Source organism: Schistocerca nitens, chromosome 6 (assembly GCF_023898315.1).
Source record: "Schistocerca nitens isolate TAMUIC-IGC-003100 chromosome 6, iqSchNite1.1, whole genome shotgun sequence".
Lineage (NCBI taxonomy): Eukaryota > Metazoa > Arthropoda > Insecta > Orthoptera > Acrididae > Schistocerca > Schistocerca nitens.
This window is the reverse complement of record NC_064619.1, coordinates 634,052,701-634,076,628: the sequence shown is the minus strand read 5'-3', so window position 1 is coordinate 634,076,628 and position 23,928 is coordinate 634,052,701. Positions and strand designations below refer to the sequence as shown.

Here is a 23,928-nt window from a genome sequence, read left to right as displayed (position 1 = left end):
CTGCAAAAGCCTATTAGTCCAGAAACGCTCTCAGTGGTTTTATCGTTTTCAGGAATGGGTACTTCACAACTGCCACACATTCTGTTTTGTTTGGTTGAACACCATACTACTTGCAACATATACCTCTCAATTTAATCTTACACAATCTAAACTAGCCGATGGCAACTCGACAGAGATTTCCTTTTCTAGGGCCAGCGTCGTCCCAAGGCTGGCATCGCCCCAAATCCAAGATGGCGGCCGTGAAGCGAGTACACGATGTCACGTGACTTATATCTAGTTCCTAGGAAGAGGTTAGTGGAGGTAGCCCTTTCTTTCCCGCCATTTTCTTAGGTTAGTATAGGCAGCCCAATTGACCTATCTTCCCGCCAAAAATTCAAACTTGTCGCGAGTTCATAGGATAGGGTGAGTTAGTTTAGTGGAGGTACCCCAATTTACCTATTTTCCCGCCATTTTAGCATAATGGTCCTCGCATCATCAGCTGATGTCAATCGCATCATCAGCTGATGTCACGTGACGTCACGTACCTGCGTCACGGCCCCCATCTTGGATTTGAGGTGACGCCTGCCTTGGGGCGACACCGGCCCTGGGATGACCTACTTTGGGGCGACGTCCTTGTTGCTCCACTACTCACAGCAACCAGCCGGTATCGTTGGGCCTCCATGGCCTGTTCAGGCAGAGCATAGTTCAGTCGCGTCCTGCCATCCTGATTTGGGTTTTCCGTGATTTCCCTAAATCGCTCCAGGCAAATGCCGGGATGGTTCCTTTGAAAGGGCACGGCCGACTTCCTTCGCCGTCCTTCCCTAAACCGACGAGTCCGATGACCTCGCAGTTTGGTCTCTTCCCCCAAAACAACCCACCCCAACCTATAGATATTTCTCGACGGCCCGCAGGACGGTGGCGCTAGCCGGCGGCGGGCCCGCACGCGGCGACGGCAGCGAGTGCAGCGAGTGCGGCGGCGCGCTGCGCGAGGCGCTGCTGGTGTACCGGCGCGCGCACGGCTACTGTGCGCTGCTGGTGTGCGCGCTCGGCACGGCGGCCAACGCGCTCAACGTGGCGGTGCTGACGCGGCGCGAGCTGGCCGCCGCGCCCATCAACCGCCTGCTGACGGCGCTCGCCGTCGCCGACATGCTGCTGATGCTCGAGTACGTGCCCGTCGCCGCCTACCTGTACGTCGTGCTGCCCGAGCAGCGAGACTACCCATACGGCTGGGCCGCCATGCTGCTGGTGCACGCCCATCTCTCGCTCATGCTGCACTCCGTCAACGTCTGCCTCACGCTCACCCTCGCTGTCTGGAGATACATCTCCATCAGGTGAGTCCACCACTGACCGCCACATCTCCCGCTTCTTAGAGAACTGCCCAGATATAGTGTGCTTAGAAGAAGTGTCCAGTGTTTTAATGATACTATTAGCTTTCGACATACACTGCTAAGACAAAGCATCATGACCACTGCCCACCGCGACTATGACGTTGACCGGTGGCATTGTGTGCATGTGATGCAATATGAAACGTTTGCGACAGGGACAGGGGTTCACCCTAGCGAAGATACAGGCTGCAAATGGGGAAATCCACTAAGATAAGCTACTTTGTCAAATGGCAGAGTATTATTATGCAGAGCCTGTGAAGGAGTACCTCGAAAATGGTGAAACTGGTTCAATGTTCACACACGGCAGTCTCGAGCGTTTGGTGGAACTGGGCACTATATGCTTGAATGCACAAGACTCTTCACAGAGCATGGGGTTCAGAGGCTTTTCTGCTTTATAAAGCGTCGTGCTCGTTTGGCAGGGATGCCAGAAATCACTTCTGGCATCCCTGCCAAACGAGCACGACGCTGGTCCACGCGCAAGTGGTTCAGAGCACATCGTTCGTTGTACATTGTTGAACGTGGAGCTAACCAGCAGACCACCTCTAAGTGTTCACATGTTGACCCAACGACATCGATAATTACAACTGCAATGTTCGCCGGACCATCGGGATTCGACTGTCGATGAATGGAAACGTATCGGCTCTTCTAGTGAAGCAGGCTGGTGGGAGAAGTCTTATGCTGTGTGAGATATCCTGCTGTGCCTGCATGGGACCTGCGGCAGTAATCAAAGACACACTGACAGCTGCGAACCACCTACATCCCTTCACGCTTGATGTCTGGCCTGAAGGCGACCTCCTCTTTCAGCAGTGTAATTGTCCGTGTCTCAGAGCCGGACTTGTGCTACAGTTGCCTGATGCAAATCCTGTGGAACTCATCTGGTTCGCTACCCGTTATTTAAGCGAATTACATGACATGTGCGTGGACATCTAATGCCACACATCTCCATGAAGATAGACAAACAAGCTGTTAAGCAGGTGGTCATAATCTTTTGGCTCATCAGTGTAATCTAGACTTCAGACAACAGTACAAATCAGAATGTCACCACAACTAACATTATGCATTCACATTCGTTGCTTTCAACAACTCACTATAAAATAATGTCACCTATACCTGGAGCTACACAGCAGATCACTGGTCACGACAACCTATTAGGCTCATTCAAAAAGTAGTGACTCTCATTATTTGATTTTTATTTTTAAAGAATTTACAATGTAACTATATAGTTTGGAAGCCACAACAGTAATGATTAATTTATGACTTTTCAATATAATCTCCATCCATTTCCATGTTTTAGGTCTATCTTTTAACATTGTTGTAAAACACATGGTCTTACTCCGAAAGCCGTCGACGCACAGATGTTTCCGTGGCCTCCTCAAAGTGAATTCCACGATGAGATTCTTTTAGCGCTCTGGACAGGTGGAAGTCTAATAGAGCCAGGTCACCGTTGTATGGGGGATGAGACAATACTTCCATTTTTCAGTATCTGTTCATTGGTGTGACGACTGGTATGTGGTCTTTTTTCCCCGACGAACTCGTTGAAGACGTGATTTAATCAGTTTGAGGTTTCTGACGTATTGGACAGAATCTATTGTGTATTTGCCCGTCAGCTTCGTTACAGCGACGAAAACATCTAACAGTGCTGATACCCACTGTTGCATCAACGTGCGCACTATACAGTCTTTCATTAAAGAAAATGGGCGTTCACCTTGTGCAGTCAATAATTCTATCGCAGAAGACTGTTCAGTAATACGCAATCGATGTCACACATTTGCAGGTGACTGAAATACTGGCATCTGTTGATGCAAAAAATTACTAGTGCAGTGGGTTGGAGAAGAAATTTTTCGCTTAACAAACATTATTTAAGGAAACACAACTTTTTCAGTGATCCTCGAACATTACAAAGTATAACGCAAATTCGAAAGTCACATGTGGCCTAAGATGTAGATACAGATGTAGGTATATATCGTCAGTGCTTTTTCCCTCTCCATTTGTACACCTATGTCGTCACAAATCACATAATCATTATGTTACGTAACAAATCCAACGCCAGGTGATAAGGATGTGCTCCTATCACGGAATCTCCTACTGTCGCATCGCCAGCACAGGCACTGGGTGCTCTTATCATTGTTTATGCGGTTACCCATGAGATCGTGTTCCATATCGTCTTAAATTTCTGGATGAAAGCTACGAACTTATGCACCAACATAATAATTCACATGTAAAGCGATGACACCCTGTAGGTACCAAGGGTTTGCTTCGGCTAACTGAAGCATGTCAGTAGCAAAATAATCGACACGTTTCAGTGCCGAACGAAACGAAAAAGGGTCGTGACTTCTGGAACACAGTAGTAGAACTATTTGGCTGTAATCGTCCGAGAATGTGGCACACTTTTCCTTGTATAATGCATCTGCTGCATATTGCCAACGGGAACAAAGAAATAGCTCTCACGGCCGCCTTTTAAGACATCTGCGTGCTGTTGCGCCCACGGGCTGTTTCCGGAATGTTTCGACACGTGAGCCAGTGCAGAGGGAGAAGTATAGGGTGGCGCAATTAAAAGTATCCATCCTCCCCTTTGAATGAGAATGCAGTAATTTCACTTCTGAAACAGAGTGAACAGCTACAAAAATAGACAGTTTTATGCAATAATTTATTTTTAGCATTCTTCTGTCAACATTTGAATTTATTTCATCAATGAAGCTGTACGTTTCTCTTTGCGGTCTGCAAAATTATGTTCTCGATAGAAGAAAGAATTAAAGGAGTGGATGCATATGCGAAAACAAGTAATTTTAGAGGTCACGTATCCGGCTAGAGGGCTACCAGCAATACGGTCTGTATAAAAATCGGCTCACCTACGTGCCTGCGCAAAGTGTAAAACGACAAGGAATTCCTTCAGTTTGCACACCGGAAGTTACTGCAGACGTTTTCTGAAGAATCATTCTGAGCCCAAAGAAGTCTATACGTAAATTAGCGCAATAGGCACGTGTAAGTAGGGGAAGTTGCTAGCGGATATCGAAAAATTCTAGCTGTCTAGAGTTGGCAGGCACCATCGTGTGACGGCTGTGCAGGAACTAGGGCAACATGACAGAAACTTGTAAATTACTAAATGGCTCTGAGCACTATGGGACTCAACTGCTGAGGTCATAAGTCCCCTAGAACTTAGAACTACTTAAACCTAACTAACCTAAGGACAACACACACATCCATGCCCGAGGCAGGATTCGAACCTGCGACCGTAGCGGTCGCGCTGTTCCAGACTGTAGCGCCAGAACCGCTCGGCCACCAGCGGCCGGCCTGTAAATTACTGCACGTGGCTATTGAACAACATCAGCGGTGGCTTGTTAGACCCTTCCCATTACATCATGAGTGATGAAACATGATTGCATCATTCCTGTTATATGAATTCATAGAGCACGAGGTACTGGGCAACGGAGAACCCTAACGTAGTGTGTCAGCAACCACTTTATGATGGTGCGGTGTAACAGGAACGCGTATCATTTCACTGATATTTTCTGACGCTACCCTCAACACTGTTGCATAAATTGGAATTTTTTATAAATTTTGTGCCCAACTCACTGAATTTGGGGGCAACACTCCACACGTTTACTAAGGTATCCCTGGATGCCTTTACTGAGGAACGAACTGCCAACAAAAGTTTATAGCCACTATGTTCACCAGATATGCCAAAATGTGATTTTACCCTGCGGGGACGCTTGAAGAGCAAGTTCTATGAAATAAATACACACAGAATAAAAAAACTGAAAGACAACGTCAGCCGCGAAGTGCACAGTTGTCTACTGATGCTGAAGGGGTCACTCTCGACATCTTCTGTCGATGTATTTTTCACTGTATTCCTCATTGTATGTAAACGGTAAGTCAATTTCAGCTTTTCGTTTCTGTAATTTCACTGCAATTCCTTTGTACTTAGACGGGAGTCTTTTGTTTGCACCGCCCTGTAGTTGCCGTATGGGTACCTAACATTACAGGAATGACTGTGCGCTATAGGATTTACGTTGTTAGTAGTGTTAGTCTCACGACTTGCCGCTAGGCGCCGACACTCGTACGGTGGGGTGGGATTGAAACACACGCGTGAGTGTAGATTACAGTTGCAGACAGTCGACGTGATTCCGGGGAGCAGGGCTTCACTCGCAAAGCTGTTTTATCAAAACAGCACCAACTATGCTGCTTCTCTTCGCGAACATTGACGCACTGAAGGAATACAGACAGGTTCTCCTCCTGCACCGGGATTGAAGAACATGTTTCGGAAGTTGCAGTAAACTGGCGATTTGGGAGTTGCTCCTGAGAGACGCCGACGGCCAATTGTGCCACAAATTGTTGAACACGTTACTGCTGCCATGGCTGGGAACGCTGAACGCAATGTGCGATCTTTAAGCAGGGCACGAGTTGCGTCACGACAGCTGAACATTCCGTGGCCCACCGTTGGAAAAGTGTTGCGAACAGGTGTGAAATAGAGTTTCTAATGCTGCTGCCGGCTGTCGTGGATGCAAATGATCGTCACTTTGAGCAACATCTGTAGCCTGCAACGTAAACATGGAATGCAGTTAACCAATGTTACTCTCTAATGTAGAAATAAAAGTGTGGTACTTTTAATGGTTTTTTCGTCAATAGTCTTCTGCCAGCCAAGAGGGAATAATAAGAGTGGACGATCAAGAACGAAGTGCTCGTATTAAGAAGGGAGTAAGACAAGGCTGTAGCCTTTCGCCCCTACTCTTCAATCTGTACTTCGAGGAAGCAATGATGGAAATAAAAGAAAGGTTCAGGAGTGGAATTAAAATACAAGGTGAAAGGATATCAATGATACGATTCGCTGATGACATTGCTATCCTGAGTGAAAGTGAAGAAGAATTAAATGATCTGCTGAATGGAATGAACAGTCTAATGAGTACATAGTATGGTTTGAGAGGAAATCGGAGAAAGACGAAGCTACTGAGATGTAGTAGAATTGAGAACAGCGAGAAACTTAACATCAGGATTGATGGTCACGAAGTCAATGAAGTTAAGGAATTCTGCTACCTAGGCAGTAAAATAACCAATGACGGACGGAGAAAGGAGGACATCAAAAGCAGACTCGCTATGGCAAAAAATTTTGAGGAAGAAATTTCTGACGATGTACGTCTGGAGTACAGCATTCTATGGTAGTGAAACATGGACTGTGGGAAAACCGGATCGGAAGAGAATCGAAGCATTTGAGATGTGGTGGTATAGACGAATGTTGAAAATTAGGTGGACTGATAAGGTAACGAATGAGGAGGTTCTACGCAGAATCGGGGAGGAAAGGAATATGTGGAAAACACTGATAAGGAGAAGGGACAGGATGATAGGACATCTGCTAAGACATGAGGGAATGACTTCCATGGTACTAGAGGGAGCTGTAGAAGGCAAAACTGTAGACGAAGACAGAGATTGGAAGTAACAAAGGGACAAAGGGCGGTTCCAAACTGAAGCGCCTATAACTGCTCGGTCACAGCGGCCGGCAAAGCAAGACTGAAGTGATTTATGGTATGTCACTAGGTAAAACTTCCGACCAAGCAGATAATGCTGAAACTTGGTCGCGCCATAGATAGTAACGAGCGCTTCTTCTAGATTTGCGAATAGTAACATTGAGTCTTGGTCAATAATTTGGAAGAGAAAGCAATCGGCCTGTCCTGCGAACCAAACCTATGCGACAGCCAGCTCCGATTCTGTAAGAAGACACGTCCACCTCCAAAACCACTGGCTTAGCGGGGTCGAAATGAACAAGGCATTTGTCACTCAACCAGAAATTTTTAAGTTCCTAGAATGCATTACTGCACTCTTTGGACCAAAAAAAGCACAAAAAAGCTCATTCTTCCTGCGCAAATGATGCAGAGCCGCGATCTGGGCTGGATATAATATTTCAATTTCCCGAGAATGGACTGCATCTATGTTACGTTCCGCGGGCAGGGAGGTCCCCGATGGCTAGAAAATGTGACTGAACACGATGAATATCTTCACTATTAAGAATATGTACTGAGTTTCAGTCTGGAAAAAGGCACATTTGTCCAGGAGACACTACAAACCTGCAGCTCAAAGCCCTTGAAAAATCGTACGAAGGTTGCTTATATGTTTCTGCGGTGTACTTTCTGACTCCACAAAATCGTCCAAGTAATTTGAACAGAAGGGAACTTTTGCAGTACGCTGTTCTATGCAGCGTTCGAATATGGTAGGCGCGGCAACGCTGCCGAAGGGTAAGCACAAAAATGTGAACAACCTTAAATGTGTGTTGACCAGAAACAATTTTTGACAATCCTCATCTAGCAGAATTACAGATACGCATCTCTTAAGTCAGCTGTTGAAAAATAGCGGCCTGCACCAAGCCTGTCCATTAACTACTCACGGTGAGGCTACGGATATGTACCGATTATGGTTTGTGAATTCACACAGTGGATTTAAAGTCATCGCAAAGACGAAATTGTCCAGAAGTCTTTGGTAAAGTGATTAAGAGAGAAGCCCACTGACTAGCCCGGATAGGAGTAATAACTATACTGTCTTGCCGTTCTTTAAGTTCCCTTGCAACATCGTCTCTAAATGCATGAGGGACGGGACACAACCAAAAATACTTACGTTCTACATCTACATCTACATCCATACTCCGCAAGCCACCTGATGGTGTGTGGCGGAGGGTACCTTGAGTACCTCTATCGGTTCTCCCTTCTATTCCAGTCTCGTATTGTTCGTGGAAAGAAGGATTGTCGGTATGCCTCTGTGTGGGCTCTAATCTCTCTGATTTTATCCTCATGGTCTCTTCGCGGGATATACGTAGGAGGGAGCAATATACTGCTTGACTCCTCGATGAAGGTATGTTCTCGAAACTTCAACAAAAACCCGTACCGAGCTACTGAGCGTTTCTCCTGCAGAGTCTTCCACTGGAGTTTATCTGTCATCTCCGTAACGCTTTCGCGATTACTAAATGATCCTGTAACGAAGCGCGCTGCTCTCCGTTGGCTCTTCTCTATCTCTTCTATCAACCCTATCTGGTATGGATCCCACACCGCTGAGCAGTATTCAAGCAGTGGGCGAACAAGCGTACTGTAACCTACTTCCTTTGTTTTAGGATTGCATTTCCTTAGGATTCTTCCAATGTATCTCAGTCTATCTGCTTTACCGACGATCAACTTTATATGATCATTCCATTTTAAATCACTCCTAATGCGTACTCCCAGATAATTTATGGAATTAACTGCTTCCAGTTGCTGACCTGTTATATTGTAGCTAAATGATATGGAATCTTTCTTTCTATGTATTCGCAGCACATTACACTTGTCTACATTGAGATTCAATTGCCATTTTGCCATTCCCTGCACCATGCGTCAATTCGCTGTAGATCCTCCTCCATTGCAGTAAAATTTTCCTTTGTTACCACCTCTCGATATACCACAGCATCATCCGCAAAAAGCCTCAGTGAACTTCCGATGTCATCCACAAGGTCATTTATGTATATTGTGAATAGCAACGGTCCTACGACACTCCCCTGCGGCACACCTGAATTCACTCTTTCTTCGGAAGACTTCTCTCCATTGAGAATGACATGCTGCGTTCTGTTATCTAGGACCTCTTCAATCCAATCACACAATTGGTCTGATAGTCCATATGCTCTTCCTTTGTTCATTAAACGACTGTGGTGAACTGTATCGAACGCCTTGCGGAAGTTAAGAAACAGGACATCTACCTGGGAACACGTGTCTATGGCCCTCTGAGTCTCGTGGGCTAATAGCGCGAGCTGGGTTTCACACGATCGTCTTTTTTGAAACCCATGCTGATACCTACAGAGTAGATTTCTAGTTTCCAGAAAAGTCATTATACTCGAACATAATACGTGATCCAAAATTCTACAACTGATCGACGTTAGAGATATAGGTCTATAGTTCTGCACATGTGTTCGACGTCCCTTCTTGAAAACAGGGAGGACCTGGGCCCTTTCCCAATCCTTTGGAACGCTACGCTCTTCTAGAGACCTACGGTACTCCGCTGGAAGAAGGGGGGCAAGATCCTTCGCATACTCTGTGTAAAATCGAACTGGAATCCCATCAGGTCCAGCGACCTTTCCTCTTTTGAGCGATTTCAATTGTTTCTCTATACCTCTATCTTCTATTTCGATATCTACCATTTTGTCATCTGTGCGACAATCTAGAGAAGGAACTACAGTGCAGTCTTCCTCTGTGAAACAGCTTTGGAGAAAGACATTTAGTATTTCGGCCTTTAGTCTGTCCTCCTCTGTTTCAGTACCATTTTGGTCACAGAGTGTCTGGACATTTTGTTTTGATCCACCTACCGCTTTGACATAAAACCAAAATTTCTTAGTATTTTCTGCCAAGTCAGTACCTAGAACTTTACTTTCGAATTCATTGAACACCTCTCGTATGGCCCTCCTCACATTACATTTCGCTTCGCGTAATTTTTGTTTGTCTGCAAGGCGTTGGCTATGTTTGCTGTGAAGTTCCCTTTGCTTCCGCAGCAGTTTTCTAACTCGGTTGTTGTACCACGGTGGCTCTTTTCCATCTCTTACTATCTTGCTTGGCACATACTCATCTAATGCATATTGTACGATGGTTTTGAACTTTGTCTACTGATCGTCAACACTATCTGTACTTAAAACAAAACTTTTGTGTTGAGCCGTCAGGTACTCTGAAATCTGCTTTTTGTCACTTTTGATAAACAGATAAATCTTCCTACCTTTCTTAATATTTCTATTTACGGCTGAAATCATCGATGTAGTAACCGTTTTATGATCGCTGATTCCCTGTTCTGCGTTAACTGTTTCAAATAGTTCGGGTCTGTTTGTCACAAGAAGGTCTAGTATGTTATCGCCACGAGTCGGATCTCTGTTTAACTGCTCAGGGTAGTTCTCAGATAAAGCACTCAAAAAAAATTTCATTCGATTCCTTGTCCCTGCTACCCGTTATGAACGTTTGAGTCTCCCAGACTATATCCGGCAAATTAAAATCTCCACCCAGAACTATAACATGGTGGGGAAATCTTCTTGAAATATTTTCCAAATTTTCCTTCAGGTGATCAGCCACAACAGCTGCTAAGCCAGGGGGCCTATAGAGACATCCAATTACCATGTCCGAGCCTGCTTTAACAGTTGAGCATTGTACTTCATTGTAACGGACGCTACAACGTTATGTGCTGTGCCAAGTCCGTCAGACAATAAATCAGGAAACTCTACATTCAGTTGAGTAACGCTGTCTTTTGGGTTGAAAGAATAAACAGAAAGTACGCTGTCCTGAATATGAATATCAAGCAAATCAAAAGAACTTAACCCAAAACTATTTTCACGGTCTCTCGAGCGCAAAGTTGTAAATGTCACTGTTCTGGTGTAAGACTGGAATATGGCAGTCAAACTACATGTAACAAGCACTAGCATGTTCTGAATGTTACACTCAGCAAGTTGCGTGCTCAATTTTGTCAATCGCGGCGAGTCCAACTCTATATACGGAAGCGCCAGTGTGTAACTGAAGTGGCACACACCGTCCAGCAACCACTAAGTTAACAAACAGTTTGCCTGACTGTCGTTGTACAACACTTCGGCGAGGTAAAGACATATTGTGAATTTGGTCATTACTAGTACCAGAAGCCAGTTTAGAAACAACTACATTGAAGTGCCAAAGAAACTGGTACACCTGTCTGATACCGTGTAGGGCACCACGAGCACGCAGAAGTGCCGCAATACTTCGTGGCATGGGCTCGACTGATGTCTGAAGCAGTGCTGGAGGGAATTGACACCATGAATCCTGCAGTGCTGTCCATAGATCCGCAAGAGTACGCGGGGGTGGAGATCTCTTGTGAACAGCACGTTGCAAGGCGTCCCAAATATGCACAATAATGTTCATGTCTCGGGAGTTTGGTGGCCAGTGGAAGTGTTTAATCTCAAACGGGTGTTCCTGGAGCCACTCTGTAGCTTTTCTGTACGTTTAGGGTTGGGCAGTGTCCTGCTGCAATTGTCGAAGTGCCTCGCTATGCACAATGGACATTAATGGATGCAGGTGATCAGACAGGGTGCGTACCTACGTTGCACCTGTGAGAATAGTATCTAGACGTATGAGGGGTCCCATATCACTCCAACAGCACACACCCCACACCATTACAGAGCCTCCACCAGCTTAAACAGCCCCCTGCTCGCTTTCAGGGCATATGGGTTTATGCGGTTGTCTCCATACCCGTACACGTCCATCCGCTCAATACAATTTGAAACGAGACTCGTCTGACCAACCAACATGTTTCCAGTCATCAACAGCCAAATGTCGGTGTTGAGGGCCCAGGCGAGGGGTAAAGCTTTGCGTCGTGCATTTATTAAGGATACACAAATGGGCTTTGGATCCCAAAGCCTATATCGATGATGTTTCGTTGAATTGTTTTCGTGCTGACACTTGTTAGTGGCCCAACATTGAAATCTGCAGCAATTTTCTGAGAATTGCGCTTCTGTCACGTCAAACGATTCTCTTCAGACATAGTTGGACCCGTTCTTGCAGAATCCTTTTCCGGCTGCAGCGATGTCGGAGATTTGATGTTTTACCCAATTCCTAATATTCACGGTACACTCGTAAACGGCCGTACGGGAAACTCCCCTCCGCATTGCTACCTCGGAGATCCTGTGTCCCATCGCTCGTGCGCCGACTGTAATACGCGTTCCGCTAATGGCACTTTTACCTTTTATCTGTGGAAAAGCAGCGGCGACATGATTTCACAGCAGACACATGCGTGCACACTAATTGTTTACTCTGACAAGGCGCGGTGGCCTGTTTGCGCACAGTGGTCAGTCGCAAGGCCGTAGCTGTTTGTCTCTTTGTGTTACACTGCAAATGAGAGCTACCTCGAAGCTTTCCTCGCCTCTATCACATGAGTCCTGATGTTGAATAATTTGCAACACTTGTTTCAAAGTTGGATCAGAATGTTTAACAACTTGTTCACGAATCCTATTATCTGGCACATTGTACGTAATTGCACCATGAATAACTGCGTCACTTTAGTACAGTCCACAGATACAATGTAAACAACCTTGTCGTGTCAAATCCTGAAGGTCAGTGAACCACTGAAGTTATGTCTGTTCTGGCCATTTCAATAATACAAATAACTTGTAACGAGAAACCTCTAACTGATCCTCGTAATACGTAGAGAGGGCGGGAACTGAATTCTCAAAAACTAGCAAGGAATAACTTCCGAACAAAGGGGTAAACTCCTGTGATGGCCGTTGACAAGAAATAACAAAGTTTCACCGCACCTTGCACTTGATGTGTAGCACAGCGTCGAACTGAGCGTAGTACTCGTTCCATTCGTATTGATGTCATCGAAAGCTTGGAACGATGGACTGCACGAAGGCAGTGCTATGGATGTGGCTGGCTGTGGTGGTGGAGTTGCTGCAGCAGCGGCTTGTGTGTTAATAAGGGACTGCCGTCATCAACATTTCATGGTTTTGAAACTCAATAAACTTCATTAGATCAAAGCCAGCAGCAGCCGGAGGAGTAGGCGGCGGTGGTGTAGTAAGCGGGTTAGGTTCATTTGAATGAGGAGAGCGCCGCAGCGAAGTTATAGATACAATTATACACAAATAATAGAAAAGCGCCTCCGAAAGAAAAGAGAGATATAGTGACGCACTGTCACGGAGCGGCATAGAGCAAAGGTACCGTTGGTTCTGGAATTCTCGTTGCCAATTGTTGTGTACGCTACTGTGGGAGTCAGCACCGACACAAACAAGGAAGGAGAGAAACTGCTATTGCAGGTATCAGGAATCTAAAAAGGGTTTGTATATTAAACTTACAGATTAATTTTTTTTTGGGTCATCAGTCTTCTGACTGGTTTGATGCGGTCCGCCACGAATATCTCTCCTGCGCCAACCTCTGCACCTCGGAGCAGCACTTGCAACCTACGCCCTCAGCTATTTGCCGGATGTATTCCTATCTCTGTCTTTCTCTACAGTTTTTGCTCTCTACAGCTCTCTCTGTTACCAAAGAAGTCATTCCTTGATGTCTTAACAGATGTCCTATCATCCTGCGTCTTCTCCTTGTCAGTGTTTTCCACATGTTTCTTTCCTCTCCGATCCTGCGCAGAACCGCCTCATTCCTATCAGTCCATCTAATTTTCAACATTCGTCTGTAGCACCACATCTCAAATGCTTTGATTCTCTTCTGTTCCGATGTTCCCACAGTCCATGATACGCTACCATGCAATGCTGTGCTTGAAATGTACATTCTCAGAAATATCTTCCTCAAATTAATAACAGCAGACTTCTCTTGGCCAGGAATGCCCTTTTTGCCAGTGCTAGTCTGCTTTTGACGTCCTCCTTGCTCTATCCGTCGTTTGTTATTTTGCTGCCTAGGCAGCAGAATTCCGCAACTTCATCTACTTCGTAACCATCGATCTTGATGTCAAGTTTCTCGCGGTCCTCATTACTGTCACTTCTCATTACTTTCGTCTTTCTTCGATTTACTCTCAATCCATACACTGTACTCATTATATTGTTCATTCCGTTCAGCAGATCGAGTAATTCTTCTTAACTTTCACTCAGGATACAAATGTCATCAGTAAATCGTATCATTGATATCCTTTCACCTTGAATTTTAATTCCACTCCGGAACCTTTCTTTTATTTCCATCATTGCTTCTTTGATGTACAGATTGAACAGTAGCGGTGAAAGACTACATTCCTGTCTCAGACCCGTCTTAATCCGAGCACTTTGTTCTTGGTCGTCCACTCCCATTAGTCTCTCTTGACTCTTGTATATATTGTATACTGCTTTGCACCCTACAACCATAATCCTAATATATTGTATATTTCTCGTGTCTCCCTATAGCTTACTCTATTTTTCTCAGAATTTCGAAAATCTTGCACAATTTTATATAGTCAAACGCTTCTTCCAGGTCGACAAATTCTGACTGTTCTTTAGTGTTGCTTCCATTATGAACCGCAATGTCAGACTTGCCTCTCTGGAGCCTTTACCTTTCCTAAAACCAGACTGATCGCCATCTTACGCATCCTTGATTTTCTTTTCCATTATTCTGTATTTTATTCTTGCCAGCAACTTGGCTAGCACGATAGAGCTGATTAGGTTGCGGAAAGGGGCCAAAAAAGGGTTGCTGTCAGTTGCACTCAACATACGAACTTTATTCATCAACACACAATATTACAACAAGGATGGAAAACATTCGAAACCTTAATCGACCTCCTTTGATTAACTTTAGATCTGCTGAAGGCCACACTCAAAATCCAAGACACAAGCTCCAAAGCAAGAAACTCAAATACAAGGTTCTTCTGGAGGCTTCACCAAAGAATATTTTCTAAATCTTCAATCTAAACAGGCTGAAGACCATAGCAATTTAATTTTAATGAATCGTGGATGGAGGTCGCATATTTATCAATAAGAAGAATTTCAATCAAAGGCAGAAGGCCTTATCTCAAAACATCTCATATGAAATTCGGCTGAAGGCCCCATATAAAAGAATAACAATCTCATGCCTAAGGGCAAGACAAGTACATTAATTTAAGGGATATTGATACTCGTCTGAAGGTCACACATCAACCAAATAACTAAATCCTAAAGGAACTTACTATGTAACATACAAGGAACGGCGCTCAGAAGTTTCCAAGGGTCGGCCTGGGATTGTAACACAAACGCCCGTTAAGCAGATTATGCGATAATTCTCGCACCTGTTAGCTTTTGCGGTCTTCGGATTGTGTGGTTGATATTTTTCCGAAAGTCAAATGGTATGTCGCCAGACTCATACATTCTACAGACATCGTGAATAGCCGTTTTGTTGCCAGTTCTCCCCATGACCTTGGATATTCTGATGGAATATTATCTATCCCTTCTGTCCTATTTGATCCTAAGTTCCCCAAAGCTCTCTTAAATTGTGATTCTAATACTGGATCCCCATCTTTTCTAAATCGATTTCTGTTTCTTCTTCTGTCACATGAGACGAATCTTCCCCTCATAGAGACCTTCAATGCACTCTTTACACCTATACGCTCTCTCTTCTGCATTTAACAGTGGAATTCCCCTTGCTCTCTTAATGTTACCAGACTTGCTTTTAATTTCACCGAAAGTTGATTTATCTTTTCTACATGCTGACTCAGTCCTTCCGAGAATCATTTCTTTCTCCAACTCTTCATATTTTTCAGGCAGCCATTTCGTCTTAGAGTCCCTGCACTTCCTAATCGTTCCATTCCTCAGTGACTTGTATTTCTGTGTTCCATAATTTCCCTGAACTTTTTTGTACTTCCTTCTTTCATCGATCAACTGAAGTATTTCTTCTTTTACCCATGGTTTCTCTAGCAGTTGCCTTCTTTGTACCAATGTTCTTCTTTCCAACTTCTTTGATTGCTCTTTTTAGAGATGTCCAGCCCTCTTCAACTGTACTGCTTACTGCTGTATTTATAGTGTTAGAGAACCTCAAGCTTATCTCTTCATTCTTTAGTACTCCTGTACCTCGCTTCCTTGATTATTGATTCTTCCAGACTAATCTCTTCAACTTCAGCCTACTCTTCATCACTATTACATTGTGATCTAAGTATATATCTGCTCCTGGGTACGCCTTAGAATCCAGTATCTGATTTCATAATCTCTGTCTGACCTGTCTGACCATGATGTAATCTAACTGAAATCTTTCTGTATCACCCCTCATTTTCAAAGTATACCTTCTCCTCTTGTGATTTTGAGCAGAGTATTCGCTATTACTAGCTGAAATTTATTACAGAATTCAATTAGTCTTTCTTCTCTCTCATTCCTTGTCCTAAGCCTATATTTTCCTGGAACTTTTTCTTATACTCCTTCTCCTACAACTGCATTCCAGTTTCCCATTACTACTAGAGTTTCCTCTCCCTTTAGGTACTGTATTACTCATTCAATATCCTCATATACTTTCTCTGTCTCTTCATCTTCAGCTTGGGACGTCGTCATGTATACCTGAAGTATCGTTATAGATTTTGCTTTGCTGTCGATTCTAATAAAAACTACCCTACCACTGGACTGTTCAGAATAACACACTTTCTGCCATATCTTACTATTCATAACGAATCTTACTCCTGTTATACCATTTTCTGCTTCTGTTGATATTACCCTATACTCATCTGATCAGAAATCCTTGTCTTCTTTCCATTTCTCCTCACTGACTCATACTATATCTAGACTGAGCCTATGCACTTCCACTTTCAGATTTTCTAGATTCCCTACCAAGTTCAAGTTTTGACATTCCACGCCCTGACTCATAGAACGTTATCCTTCGGTTGGTTATTCAATCTTTTTCTCGTGGTCACCTCCTCCTTGGGAGTCCCTTCCCGGAGATCCGAATGGAGGACTATTCCGGAATCTTTTTCCAATGGAGAAATCTCCATGACACTTTTTCAATTCCAGGTCACACGTCCTGTGGGTAACTTAATGTGTCTGTAATGCAGTGGTTTCCATTGCCTTCTGCATCCTCATGCCGTTGATCATTGCTGATTCTTCCACCTTTAGGGTCAGTTTCCCATTCCAAGTACAAGATTGTGTCCTGAACCTCTGTCCGCTCCTCCGCCCTCTTTGAGAAGGGCGTTGGCTGAATTGGGGTGACTTCTTATGCCGGAAATCTTCGGCCGCAAATGCTGATTATTAATCGAAAATGTAAAGGGTGGCTAATTTCGAACCCGTGACCGATGACGTTTTGATTAATAACCAAAGACGCTAGCCCGAGTCCATCGGCGCTGATCGGCAGAAACCTTTCTTTCTACTAAGGGAATAAGCAACACGCAAATTCCTTTGGCTCCTACATGTATTGGCTATTACTGCTCGCAGAACGCAGGCTGACATGGGAACCTCCCCATCGCACCCCCCTCAGATTTAGTTTTAAGTTGGCACAGTGGATAGGCCTTGAAAAACTGAACGCAGATCGATCGAGAAAACAGGAAGAAGTTGTGTGGAATTATGAAAAAAATAAGCAAAATATACAAACTGAGTAGTCCATGTGCAAGATACGCAACATCAAGGATTATGTGAGCTCAGCAGCGCCGTGGTCCCGTGGTAAGCGTGAGCAACTGCGGAACGAAAGGTCCTTAGTTCAAGTCTTCCCTCGCGTGAAAAGTTTACTTTCTTCATTTCCGCAAAGTTATGATCTGTCCGTTCGTTCATTGACGTCTGTGTTCCCTGTAATAAGTTTAGTGTCTGTGTTTTGCTACCGCACCGCAAAACCAGGCGATTAGTAGACGAAAGAACGTGCCTCTCCAATGGGAACCGAAAACATTTCGTCGCAAGGTCATAGGTCAACCGATTCCTCCACAGGAAAACACGTCTGATATATTCTATACGACACTGGTGACGGCATGTGAGTCACATGACAGGAATATGTTGTCGACCCAACTAACTTGTACACTTGGCGAATGGGTAAAAAGATTCTTCTACCTTGCCCGATTTATATTTTATTGTGGATGTGATAATCACTCCCAAAAAAGTGATGAAAACGTAAGAGTTTGTCACACAAACCGCAACAAATGAATACAACAGTTTCACAGTCGCACAGTTTTCGCTGTGCTCTGTCAAAACATATGTTTTTAACGTTTTCAAATTTTTCCGTGTGTAGACCGTCAAATCCTGCATATGTCCTAGCAAAGCTGAACATATCCTGGAATTTTTACACCGAAGTTGATTATGTGTGAGTGCCTGAACTTTGATAATTGTCTGAAAATAAAAAATTTAACTTTCCAATCGATGGAAAATTTGAACTAAGGACTTCTCGTTCCGCAGCTGGTCACGCTAACCACGGGACCACGGCGCTCCTGAACGCACACTAACCTTGATGTTGCCTATCTTGCGCATGGACTACTCAGTTTGTATATTTTGCTTATTTTTATCATAGTTCCACACAACTTCTTCCTGTTTTCTCGATTGATCTGTGTCAGTTTCTCGAGGCCTATCCACTGTGCCAACTTATAACTAAATCTGAGGAGGGTGCAATGGGGAGGTTCCCTTGTGAGTAACGTCTTCCTTTTACTCAGAAATGATGCTCTCGAAGACTGCGGTCGAATTAGGCGCCCCTGCGATGGGCGACTGGTTAAGTCAGCGTTGACAGGGGCGCTGAACTCTGTCTTGTTGGAGGTGTAGCACTGGCTGTGATTTCCTTCCGGGCTCTGGTCTGCGCCTTCTTGATGCCGTTTCGCGGTTCTGGGCTGGTCGGTGTGCAGTCAGTGTTTTGCGACTACGGACCTGGGATGTTACAATTAGTGTAATGGAGCACGTCGTAAATAAACAAACAACCGTGGCCACCAAACTTATCCAAGTACAAAATTTAACTACATCAAATTTCCTACAGATAGGTCCTGTTCATTTTTTTTTTCTGTAGAACGAGTAGTTTGCGCGTAGCGAGCAAGAGAATATGAACACCTTGCGCGTGGTTTATGAAAACCAGATGTGGATAGTGGCACCTGAATCACACTGTATATAATCTAGATGGCTTTAATCTCACCTGCTCTTTTGTACTCGCCCTGAAATGCTGACCATTTGCATATCCAAACCTTTACTACACTTAAAGCCAGTTTGAAGCTGTCAATATGCTGCCTCGATGGCTTGCAGTTTCACTAGCTTTCAGTATACGTACACTAGAAAGGCTAAACGAAAGTACTTCTAATCGACTGGGCCATCCCACGCTATGTGACAGTAAACCACACGGAACTCATTTACTTGATCAATCCTCAGGTCGCGGCATTGACATTCGCGGTGCATCTGCGCCCGGAACACCACACTGACCTTCTGGATGCCGAATGCAGGGAATGTAATCATGGCGTGCACGGAAGGTGTAACATATCTCTCCGGAATGGGCGAACGCCCCGCCATTCCTGGTTGCAGCTGCTCTGTTTGGTGCCTGTCGCGCTAATGAGTACGGCCACCTGTAGGCCGTGGTGCAGCTGGCAAATGGCGAGCCGCACGTAGCGACAGCAGCACACGAGTCTGCACAATGCAGTGTATTGTTTTAGGGTACCTACTGTGCTTTCTTAGCTGCAAATGCTCGCTACGCATAGCGTTCACTTGTATGCGCTCTGAAGTTGACTACCTCCGTTTGTGGCTCATCTAGCTCACTTTCCGGTCAACATGGCCAGTACCGATTACATTCAGGAAGACAGGGGTCACAGTGCGGAAATGCGATAAGGACCACTTAATAAATATATTTGCACAATTAATTAGGAAACAAATGTGTTCAAGTGGTGTTTCTTTTCTTTCATTTGCAAAATAAACGTTTTGGCTATTAGGTAGTAAAAGCGGTAGCTCGTTTTTTTCAGGTTACTATCCCTTGCTCTAGGGACTGTAATTTTGATATATTTTTTTAAACCGGCAAGGTAAAACAGATGCCACTACTTCCACCACATCAAGAGGATTTAGTGCTAACTTACTCACATTGAGCCGTGACCACTTCCCAATTTATCGAAGGGGGATAATTGGAAATTATTCTTACTATTATCAGTACCATGCGTTCAATGGTCGTGCCAGACGCGCAATATTGAATCTTTATCCTATCATTAAAGGCGCTAGACCTGCACGACCTTATAGCAACTGTAATCATGAGAATAGTTCTGCTTTATTCTACTGTGACACTAAGGGTGTTTTCACGTAATGAAAGGGAGAATGTAAAGATTAAAGGACTCATTTATTTAACAGTTCAATATTCAGCAATTATACAATCAAATGCGGTTGGGGGAAGAAAGAATTGAGTTCATCACAGCAACGTACGTTCATAATAAGCCACGATGGCAGGAGAAAAGGAATTTTAGGAACGATAACCGTATTATCAAATGGAGTTCAATTTACTAAAGGAAGGGGTTGCAGGCATGCAACGACCACCACCACGAATCGGACAAAGACTAAGAAAGATGCTACCGGGGGTGAATCGCTAGGTAGCCTAAAGGAATAAAACCAGCAAGACGCGAAATTATTCATACAGGCGATACTAGATAGCTTTGGCTCGCAGTCCGACTACGTTAACGAAACATGAGGGGGCGTCAGACATTCACCACGTGGCGGAGGACAAACGGCACAAGTTTTCAAGCTAGGGAGACCTAAATTCTGAGCCAAATTTTGCACGGGAGAACTGAAAGAGCTACTGCCGGACGAAGTGGAAAAGTGACCATGAAATTATACACTTTAGTGCCGCACTGCAAGCTACTGTGACTAACCAACACATCGCGCACATTATGCCCAACTGTACACGAAAAACCCACAGTCATATAACCCGAGGAAATTGCGTAAACCGTAATTTAAGGAACGCACTTGAGTAAAATGACCTATAAGGTTCCCTCAGGGCCGCAGGGCGCGAATCTACAGTGCACGCCGGCGCTCATGCTTACCGAACTTCATCTTCTGGAAGCAGCACGTCCAGTCTCTGGCGCTGTCATACTAGAACTGCCCACTGCCCCTTTGTCCACTATCCATCCGCGGAGGGCGGTTGGCGCCCGCCCGCGATAAAGGAGCGCGCGCCTGAACTGGCCAATCAGAGGGGCGGAATCTCACAGGGAGGCGACCTCGCGACGTTAAAATCGAGCAGAAATAGCAGTTACAAGGTTGGTAAGGCAGGGAACTGAGCACAGGAGAAACCTTGGCCACTACTGAACGTTCAAACGACACCACGTGCTACCCTGGCGATCGGAAGGAAGATGGGAAACGGGGAGCCATCATGGCTGCTAGGAAGACTGCTGCCCTCGCCCATAAATAAAGAAAATTCCTAGCGCCAAGCTCCTCTCACAGATCAGTGTGAGACAAACTGTAAAGATCGTCAAATAAATTAGGCAACTTATAGAAATTATTAACAGGGCCTGAATTATTATATTACCGAATACTAGAATTCTGTGATTATAAATATGAAATACGAGCACAGAATGGTGAATGAAGTTCACGTCTTTCAGTAAGGCTGCTATGTTTGAATTAATTGATAAATCAGTTTCATCAGAGGAACTTGAGACATTACGGAGAAATACATTTAAGAGCCAAAGAAACCGGTACACCTGCCTAATACCGTTTCGGTGCCCGACGAGTACACAGAAATGCCGCAACACGACGTGGCGTGGACATTGTCTGACATAGTACTGAAGTGCCCTGCTTAACCCGCAGGACAGGACAGATAGAATAAATTGTGGAAAGGGGCCAAAATAAGGGTCTGTCAGTTACACTTGAACATATAACTTTTATTATTTGATCAAACATTACAAGAGACCAAAAAAAATTTTTTTAAACATATAGCTTTAATCTTTGGGACTTAATTACCGGCTGAAAGGCACTTTAATTTAAAAACAGCTGAAGGCCAATAACTTAAAACGCAAGCATAATCAGAAATTTAAAAGGCAAGCATTATCTTAAAAAAGTTCTTTATGTAGGCTGAAGTAAACAAGTTAATTTCAAATCGGTTGAAGGCCGAACACTTAAGACTCCAAAACATTATTTATTTTTTAAATACCAAAGTTCTTACGTGAAGCAGTACTTTACTTTAGGCTGAAGGCCTTAAGAACAAACAACTGAAAGTCAAACCGGCTTTAGGCCAAAGACTTAAAAATTCAATAGGCTGAAGTAAACAAGTGAAATACAAATCGACTTAACGCCGAAGATTTAAAAATTATTTTTTACACCAAAGAGCTTACGTGAAACAGTACCTTAAACTAGGCTGAAGGCCTTAAGAGTAAAACAACTCTAATTTAAAACACAAAAGCGGCTAGAAGCCATACAAATACCAACAACAAGAACAAATTTAAAAAAACTTAGGCACTACACACGAGGGCGCCCTGATGTTCGAGGGTCGGCCTGGAATTCAAACACTAACGCTCGCGTAGGTGAGACAGGCAGTCGGGCCAACCATTCGCGTTCCGACGACAATCCAACCGACCGACAGTCAGCGGACCCACCGACGAGATAACTTCCACTTCACCCGACCAGGGCACAACAGGGAGTTCAACGGAACAACGTAGAAGATATTGACGCCCACAGCTAATCATACACGGAGCTGTCAAACTACACACCGTGCTGGACAGCAACAACACCGAGCGAGGTGGCGCAGTGGTTAGCACACTGGACTCGCATTCGGAAGGACGACGGTTCAATCCCGCGTCCCGCCATCCTGATTTAGGTTTTCCGTGATTTCCCTGAATCGCTCCAGGCAAATGCCGGGATGGTTCCTTTGAAAGGGCACGGCCGACTTCCTTCCCCATCCTTCCCTAACCCTATAAGACCGATAACCTCGCTGTTTGGTCTCTTCCCCCAAACAACCAACCAACCAGCAACAACGCGATAAGGAAACTACACTGCCTGAAATTTACGTCAACGCCCTGGGCAGGTATCCGGAACTAGGCAGAAGATTCCGCTGGAGCACTTCAATTCAAATAACAAAATACAGTGAAACTCCAACGGAGGGTGGCTAGGACCACTTGAAAACCACGTTGTTAGTCGCAGGAATATCCCAACAGCCGACAACGAACTCCAATGTGAACAGTTTGACTTGTTGGTAGGTTAAATCAAGACTCAACTTCCATGTCCACGGTCGGTGAACAACGGAATTCGTAGCAATGGGAACAGCGCCACACTCCCCGACACCGCGTAGAGACCGCCAGCGGGCCCCGGCCAAATTAAACCCTGCCGAGAATTCCTCACTGCTCCACGCCAACCGACCGACTCCTCAGAGCCAGTATGCTGACAACATTTAAAATAACTTGTCAATCAAAATCACACAAACTACACACAGTTTCACGAACACTTGCACGAAGAACTAGACAATGCTAACGGTAGTGACTGTATAATTACAGGGACCACGAACACTTGCACGAGGAACTAGATAACGGTAACGTCAGTGACTGTACAATAACTGGGACGAATCACGTGACGGCACACACAGCCAACCCATAAGCGATCGCCGACGAAATACTCGTCGCCCGGCGAGACGACCGACCAACGACCAACCAAAGTCGTCCCCACTCCAATCATGTGTGTCGGCAACCGTCGGGCGAGTGATGGCGGTCCGGACCTCACTGCTGCCGCGCCCCGACTGAACTTGTGCCGCGTGCCAACTTAAACATTGCCAGATCCGAACTAACTAACAACAGACACGAATTTGAAGTAATAGCAGTCCAACAAAAATGCGGCAGGGCCTATATGGATAAGCGCTGCTGCTATCGCTCACAGGCAGGCAAGTCAGCAACTCAGTAACACTAGTAATTCAAAATTAACATAACGAGGTGGCAGTACGGTAAAACATGAAGTAAAATAAGAAATGGCACGAACACGAGCCACGCACGGCTCAAATACTGGAGGGAATGACACCATGAATCCTCCAGGGCTGTCCGTAAATCCGTAAGAGTACGAGGGGGAGGAGATCTTTTCTGAACAGCACGTTGCAAGATATCTCAGATATGGTCAATAATGTTCATATATGGGTAGTTTGGTGGCCAGCAGAAATGTTTAAGCTCAGAAGAGTGTCCTGGAGCCACTGTGTAGTAATTCTGGACGCCTGGGGTGTCACATTTCCTGCTGGAATTGCCAAAGTCCCTCGGAATGCACGAGGAACGTGAAGGGATGCAGTGATCAGAAAGGTTGCTT

The 23,928-nt window shown here is 44.8% G+C and overlaps 1 protein-coding gene across 1 annotated transcript in view; it reads left to right on the top strand.

Annotated features, from left to right (window-relative positions):
• Positions 1-230: 230 nt before the first annotated feature.
• LOC126263544 (G-protein coupled receptor dmsr-1-like) overlaps positions 231-23,928 on the top strand; it is a 106,633-nt gene continuing 82,935 nt past the window's right edge. The window contains exons 1-2 of the mRNA XM_049960636.1: positions 231-248; positions 970-1,310. Coding sequence (XP_049816593.1) covers positions 231-248; positions 970-1,310 — 359 coding nt within the window. The remainder of the gene's footprint in view (positions 249-969; positions 1,311-23,928) is intronic.